The sequence below is a fragment of the Beta vulgaris genome, chromosome 4, assembly GCF_026745355.1.
Source record: "Beta vulgaris subsp. vulgaris cultivar EL10 chromosome 4, EL10.2, whole genome shotgun sequence".
NCBI classification, from domain to species: domain Eukaryota; kingdom Viridiplantae; phylum Streptophyta; class Magnoliopsida; order Caryophyllales; family Amaranthaceae; genus Beta; species Beta vulgaris.
In genome coordinates this window covers 44,056,603-44,064,558 of record NC_079205.1, presented here as the reverse complement: position 1 = coordinate 44,064,558, position 7,956 = coordinate 44,056,603, and the positions used below count along the sequence as shown (strand labels likewise).

The window sequence follows — 7,956 nt, the reverse complement described above, 5'->3', positions numbered from 1 at the left end:
GTTGGTTGAGATGATAATTGTGTCATGTATAATAGCAAGAGGTCACGGGTTTAAATCTTGAGGCAAGCTAATTTTACTTTTGTTAATTTTTTTTTTGATAATTTGGTTTGTTCTCATTAATTAATAAAAGGGAGTCAGGCTCATAATCAAGCCTTTTACAATAGGTGGAGACTTTCTTTCCCCTGTATTATATTAGGGACTACTACAGACTTATCAATCAAAACTTATGAAGAGAAGGTCACTGATTGAAGAGGCAGGTTTAGCACCATGCCAGAAATTCATCAAGCCTGCTTAGTCCTTATTTCGCCAATGTATCCGCCACCATGTTTGATTTTCTCCCTTTGTGGATGATTGAGATATTTAACCACGATTGCCACGCATTTCTGATGAAGTTTAGAGGGAACCCAAGATTCCAGGGCCCTCCAGATTTTTCTGAGCACCATTGGACCGTGTTTTTTGAGTCAGATTCGATGATGATCATCCGGTTTTTGAGGGCATGAATTATGTACAAATTGGGCAATTCTAGTGGAGTAACAAAGGTGTCACGTGACGTGTATACATTGTGACGCACGCCTTTTAATATATTTGTGTAGATTAAGCTAGATTTGTACTCCCATATATGCAAATGTATTTTCCTTTCTTTTTTTTTTGTTCTTCCTGTTTAAAATGTTGGCATTATTCAAAAGTTGAAACATTCTTTTAAATTTTTTCAATATATTTCCTTCATATTTTTTAGTTGCACCATATGTTTTTCTTTTTACGTACTTACAACACTTTTTTGAACATTAATATCTCTAATGTTGTATAGGTAAAAAATAATAAAAAGTTGATGTTCGAAATCTTCGCATTGAAATGAATGTAACAAGATCTCACTTGACTATGTTTTTTCTTATAATGGCGAGATAATATCGTCATAGTTGATTGACGATAGTACACCCAAAGTAAAATAGTGCAACTATAATAAATAAGAGAGGAACTATAAGACAAAACATAGTCATTTGGATCTTATTTGATTCGTCTCAATGAAGACATTAAAAATACCCAATTTTTACAAATTCTTACTAATGTCTAATTATAGATATTAATGATATAAAATATGCATTGCAATCGTGAAAAGACAAATAAAAAACAAAAAGAAATGGAGGGAGTATGTAACAAGTGTTATGACATTTGCATTTTAGAAAATTGTAGCAAGTATTTTAAACAAAAAGAATTATTACAAGAAATCAGACCAAAATAGACTTAGGTCAAATATAACCTAACTCAAAATTAATGTAAGCTAGAAGTAACCCAACCTAATATAAACCCAACCCAAACATTAACGACACATTGACACTCTCACAAACAACAAAAAAAAAACATAAATAATGTTTTCTATTGTACTTTATTATCGAATTTTTTTATATTTGTAGTTTGATTTAGAATTAATCTTAAACGTTTATTTTACTTTTTTGTCTTATTATTCTTTTATATTATGACAATTTTAACCTAAATCCTTGGAAGTGAGGGAATGACCCACTCACCCCAAAATAAACAACTAGGTCATGAAATTGCCTAATCAAACAATCTAGTTACAAGAACAAACCGTTCTATAATAGTTGTGTTTACTTATAAATTATCATCTATCTTTTTTGATTGATTACAAACTCTCTTCCCTCGCATTTAATCATGTAAAACAAATCCTACTTATAGTTAGTACAAACGGTCCATTCAATTTAAGCTTTAATTCACATTGTGATTTAATTTTACTTGTATCCTTATTGTTTTGACAACACTCACACCATGAAATTGTCATAATACTAATGTTTTTGGCACTTGGATGACCCATGCACTCTAACCAGATGAGTGCAAGCCCGGTGTAGAGCGCAAATTCCGCGTAGCAAGTAAAAGTGGTTAAAGTGAACAACCAAATGATCAATTACAATGTGCAACAAGATAATCAATAAAATCAGAACCCCTACAAGAGGATTCATATGCAATATTGAGGAAGATTAACACCACGTCAAACATTCAACATTCCTTCTCAAAGCCTGCTTAGCTAAAGAGTCCGCCACAATGTTGGTTTTCTTTCCTTTATGAGTGATGGGAAATATGAAGCCAATTTTTCCTTGCATTACAAATATAATTAAGGGTAAAATTCATATTTCAAGGGCCCCCATGATCCTCATTGCACAACCTAACTGCATTGGCTGAATCAAACTCAATAGTGTTATTCACAATCCATCAAATAATCAAATTTCATCATTTTCAAGTCCCTTAATGTCTATAATATGTTCGAACGTAAGTTATAACCTGAGAAAATAACAATTGGTTGGATTAGTTTTGGGGATAGCTTTAGAATTCAGTCATTTGTGGGTCAGGTCGTGATTTTTGATATCAGGTCAAGAATTGTTTGACCATAACTCAGACGTTTCAACTATGACTCTATGAGGTGTTCGGTCAGATCAAGGCCGTTTCCATTGTTCCAAAGTTTCTTTTTCTTGACTAATACAATAATGTTATAACATTCATTTTTTTGTACAATTGTTTAAAATATTTAATTTGTATTATAACAAATGCATAGCGATACATATTTCTAAAAAATAATACGTCCTCCGTCCTACAAAAAATCTGTAGTTTAAAGTGATAAATTGTAGTGTGGTTTTGAAATGTTGTTTTATGTAAAAAGTAAATGTGATAGGACTTGATGGGGGTATTTTCTATTGGAGAAGAAAGAAAGTTGGGTAATTTGTATTGATAAAGATAGAGTGTGGGTCAAAGGAGTGTAAAATGAATACTCCATATGTTTATTTGTAACTGCTAGTTTTCATAAATTTTAAGATAATTTTAACCCTTAATATCTCTTATTATTTCTAAATAAAATTTGATTTATTAGAAGACGACTTTTGAATTACCAAACCAATTGAACTTGAGTGTATGAGTTGGTATTTCTGAAGCATGGCGATGCAAAGTTCGCACACGATGAGTTATTAAAGATATAATAAAACGGCCAGCTGGGATTGGAATTGATTTATTGCATGCAGATGCAATATGATCAATTTGGTATGTGCATGCATGGCTGCATGCAATTGTCTATTATCGACAGTCCCTTAATCCCAAGGATTTGTACGGCTTAGAGACTTGAGCTTATAAATATATAAACAATTTTGAAGATTTATTACTAATTTTAGAGCTATTAGAAAGAGACAAATAATTGATTCTTATAGGAGGAGATGGCAAAAAAAATAATGTATAGTTCCAAAGATATCCAGCATATTGTCACGACTTTTTATGCTTTGCACAAGGCATAAGACATTGATTCTTGTAATTAGAATGGACAACATAACACCTAGAGTATAAATTATATTTATTCGAGATTGTACCTCGTCTAATGTAATCAATACGTGGATACCCAAATATCTTAATACAAAATTAGGTACTCCATTAAAGTTTAGATTTGAAGTAGATTGTTTTATATCAAAAAATAACAAAATGTCATAAAGCAACGAAAAAGGTTTTGAGGGTTTCGAGCAAATGTTGTAAATTATCTTATCAAATGATCCCCATTTTTTGATTCTTTTAGTCCATCACCTTCGGTTATTTATTTCATGTGGGAAGCAAGATATCCCATAGTAATTTATCAATTCGATTGAATAGTTTAAAAGGCTAATTATTTAACTATCAATATTTACTCCAATAGCACGTAATGTACAAACCATTGAACAAGAAGCATTGAAGCAACCAAAACTTTGTCAATGTGAATATTATACTTTGAGGGTTTTTTTTTCTATTAAAACCTTTGATAAGATTTATAAAAGCATTTTTAATAGAGTGCAAACTTACATATTTCATTTTTGCTATGCTAAACTTAAAATTACTTCTTCCATTTTCTTACAATATTTTATATTCTTCATTCATTAATTTCGGACCTGACAATTTTTAGGCCCGGGACGGTATGATAAATGAGGACCCTTTATATATATATTCAACATTTGTTGTACCTTCTACGGCCTATGCTATCATTCTCATTAGAATTTATTTTTTAGAAAACAAATTTACTACGGTATCATTCTCATTAGAATCTATATTTTAAAAACAAATTTATCAATGGCACCCAATATTTGAAATTAACAACATCTGAGAAATTAGTATAACAATTAATACACATAAGACAACAAGTAGTTCCTATCAACTTCTCACTTCACATCTATACTAATTTAATTAAAAGTTGAAATCCCACTGTTTGGCCCCCTTAAACCCAGCTCAAGAGTCCTACGCCAGCTGGCACCGCCACATCAGCATCGTGGGTCCCACTTACCTTGACATGGCCATCAGCCTATTAGACTGTCAAGGGTTTCACAGATATCGTTTCCAGAAAAGGCTACTTCAACAATCCCTAGGAGGCCCATCCCATCAAAAAGGTCCCTGCCTAGGAATTCCCACTGCTATATATGCCCCTTGTCCCATCAAGGCAAAAGTATTGAATTCTTACCTAACTAACCAGAGCTTCTCAATCTAGACTCTCTCTACCTCAATCATCAACTGACTTGAGCGTCGGAGGAGTGATCCCGGAACAATCCCCGGGGGTAGTCTAACGTGTTTTGCAGGATTCCGGTGAACTGATAACCAGCTCAGGATTCATAAGTCTTGGATTAGTGACCTGCTCAGCACTGACCATTAACCTTAATTTCTAGACAGAAACAGTTTGGCGCCGTCTGTGGGGATTGTACAAAAAGTTACTTCACCACCACTCAGTAAAGTTCACTTGCTACTCAACAGAATCTACCCAGCACCGTTCAACAATGGCACCATCAAAAAACACCCGCAACAAACCCTCCGCTCAACCTCAGAGGTATGAGAGCGAACCATCGCCTTCACCCCATAGGAGGTCAGCCCGAACACTATCCGCCACTCGTCGATCTTCCATAGTTCAAACTATGGACCCTAACAAGGAGTTGTCCCAAGGGAATCGGTTATCCCCCTCTCGGGAGATACAACCCGCTAACCCCCAACCACTATTCACGACTGACATAGCACTCATAGCCGCTTAGTTGCAGCACACCTTGTAGCAGAGCCTCATGGAGATGTTGACCACCCTCCAGTAGGGGCAGATCCCAAACCACCTAGGTAATGCTCCTCAGCCTCGGGATCACGGCCTGGGGCGCTCCCAGAGGGAAGAGCACGATCCTCTCTCCCCTCGCGGCCAGCCTAACCGGCAACGGTCTGAAACCAAGAAGCCTAGTCGGTTTTCGAGGGAGCAATTTAAGCAAGATGAGCGCCCTCCACCTAAGGAGAGGTCAGCTCGCCGCGAGTCAGCTCTCCGACGAGAGGAGACTCACATTTCTAAGTCACCGAGGGGGGATCCTAGGCGCAAGCCGGAAGATGCCAGGCATTTCCTTAACGAGAAACGCCGCAATCAGGGGTACGATGCTCGCCAGCTCCTAGACCAAAAAGCAACTCAGCGGGAGGGGCAGGGTGATTCGGCAGACTCCAAACCCCTGCGATTAGGCAATGGCAGCCTGAAATTTATGACCCCGTTCAGCCGGGAGATCGTAGAAACCCCCACCCAAGGAAAGATCAAAACGCCCCAGATCGAGCAATTTGTGGGTCTAACCAACCCGAAGGATCATATGGCCACCTACAAGGCCCAAATGAATGTGCATACCAGCTGTGAGGCCACGTGGTGCCGATTCTTCCCCACCACGCTGAAGAGACTCGCGCTGAACTGGTTTTAGGAGCTACCTGCCGAAATCATCACCGGTTTCGCGGTACTCGAAGATATGTTTACCCATCAGTTCGTGGCGGGGAAAAGGCAAAAGAAAACGAGCCTCCATCTTATGGGGGTCAAACAAGAAAAAAACGAGAGTCTAGCCGACTACATAAAAAGATTTAATGAGGAATCTCTGAAGGTGTCTGATCTGCAAGATGCGGTGGCCTTTGCCACCCTCATGTCTGGGCTACAGCTCGGTCGGCTCATGTGGACATTGGCCGAGAGCGAAGTCAAAACCTTTTCCGAGGCTATGACAAAAGCTCAGAGGTTTATTCAAGCGGCAGATATTTGCCGCCAGTCGGATGATGGGGGCAAGAAGAGAAAAGAAGAGGGCAACCACAGGGATCAACCCAAGCAACAAAAAACGGGCGGCCGGTCGGACCGTTTTACTGATCACGGAAACGACCCCCGTTTCAACAAGAATCGGCGCGAAATTTACTTGGACATCAAAAACAAGTCCATGCTTCCCCATCCTCTCCCTATCCGAACATCCGCCTACCGACGAGATAAAAGCCCGTGGTGTGAATACCACCGAGAATGTGGTCTCACCACAAAAGACTGCAGAGAATTGAAGAAGGGGTTGGATAACCTGGCTGACCAGGGTAAGCTAAACCGCTACCTCAAGCACACTAGTGAAGAAAAGGGGAATCAGAAGGTCGGTCAGTCCAACAGTGGAGATACTAAAGGATTCATTGGAGTCATTGCGGGGTGGCTTTGCCTAAGGAGGCCTAACCGGCCGAGCCAGAAAAGCTCACCTCCAAAACCTCAAACACCAAATGCTGGACGTTCAGCAAAATCGGTCGGACTCCCCCATCATGACTTTCGGGGAGTCCAGCCGGTCGGTAAGCATTCCCCACGATGACCCCCTGGTCATCAAACTCAAAGTGGCCAACTCCATGGTCAAGCGAGTATTGGTCGACAGTGGGTCGTTGGCAGATATTATCACGCTGGAATGTCTGAAGAAGCTGAAATACAGCCAAAAAGATGTCACCCTCCTCGATCAACCACTCATAGGCTTCGGGGAAAACTCTGTTCATCCGGTCGGCTCTATAAAGTTACCCACTCGGATGGCTGAAAAAGGCAAGGGAAGAAGCCTACCAATTGACTTCCTGGTGGTCGACATCCCTTTACCGTACAACATAATAATGGGGAGACCCACCCTGAACAGAACAAAGGCTGCTATCTCCACCTACCAACTGCTTATGCAATTCGAAATGGATGACAGAAAAGTTGGGAAGATACAGGGGGATCAGCAAGCCGGAAGAGAATGCTATTTGATTAGCCTGAAGAGTAAAGCCGATATCGACGCCCAAAAGGACTCAAAGAAAAGAAAAAGAGAAGATGGTCCGACAAAAGGCATCGGGGTGTACATCGCTGAAAACCCCAAACAGTACGAAAGACCTCAGCCAGCCGAGGAAGATGAAGAGGTCGTGATCGGCGGGGAGCCCGGTCGGACCGTAAGGGTAGGCAAGGCCCTGGACCCTCAAACTAGAGCACAAGTTATGGAGGTGCTCAGGGAATATCAAGATGTGGTCAAGAACCCGAGTGGGGCTTGGCACATGTGCGTGGACTTTACAGACCTGAACAAGGCCTGTCCAAAAGACAACCACCCTCTCCCCAAAATTGATAGGCTAGTCGATTCTACAGCCGGCCACGCCCTCTTGAGCTTCATGGACGCCAATGCAGGGTACCATCAGATACCTATGGCAGAACACGACCGAGTCCATACCGCTTTCACCACCCCTCAAGGGGTTTATTGTTACAAGATGCATGATGTCGTTCGGCTTGAAAAATGCGGGAGCCACTTACCAGCGAACTGTTAATAAAATCTTTAGTGATCAGTTGGGTCGAAACATCGAAGTGTATGTTGACGACATGTTAGTCAAAAAGGCCCACTCTAATTACCCATCTGACCTCAAGGAGACGCTGAGCATGCTAAGGAAATACCGCATGATGCTCAACCCGAAAAAATATGTTTTTAAGGTAAAAGGGGGAAATTACCTCGGCTTTCTGGTGGATGAGAGAGGCATCGAGGCTAACCCCGATAAAATTTAAAGCCGTGCTCAAAATGAAATCCCCTCGGAATGTTCGAGAAGTGCAACGCCTCACCGGCTGTCTAGCTGCACTTGGGCGTTTCTTGTCCCGGTCGGCAGATAAGAGCTTGTTCTTCTTCAAGGCTCTCAAAAGAAAAGAGTTCACATGGGACG

At 40.3% G+C, this 7,956-nt stretch overlaps 1 protein-coding gene across 1 annotated transcript; it reads left to right on the top strand.

The window, feature by feature from the left end:
* Nucleotides 1-6,645: 6,645 nt before the first annotated feature.
* On the top strand, nt 6,646-7,572 carry LOC104907571 (uncharacterized). Its single transcript, XM_010696513.2, has one exon. It carries the CDS (start codon nt 6,646-6,648, stop codon nt 7,570-7,572), a length of 927 nt encoding a protein of 308 aa, XP_010694815.2.
* The last annotated feature ends 384 nt before the right edge of the window (nt 7,573-7,956 follow it).

Bases quoted from the DNA above. Each gene is read 5' to 3' on its own strand.
- LOC104907571 (XM_010696513.2), top strand. From the start codon at position 6,646: ATGGTCAAGCGAGTATTGGTCGACAGTGGGTCGTTGGCAGATATTATC.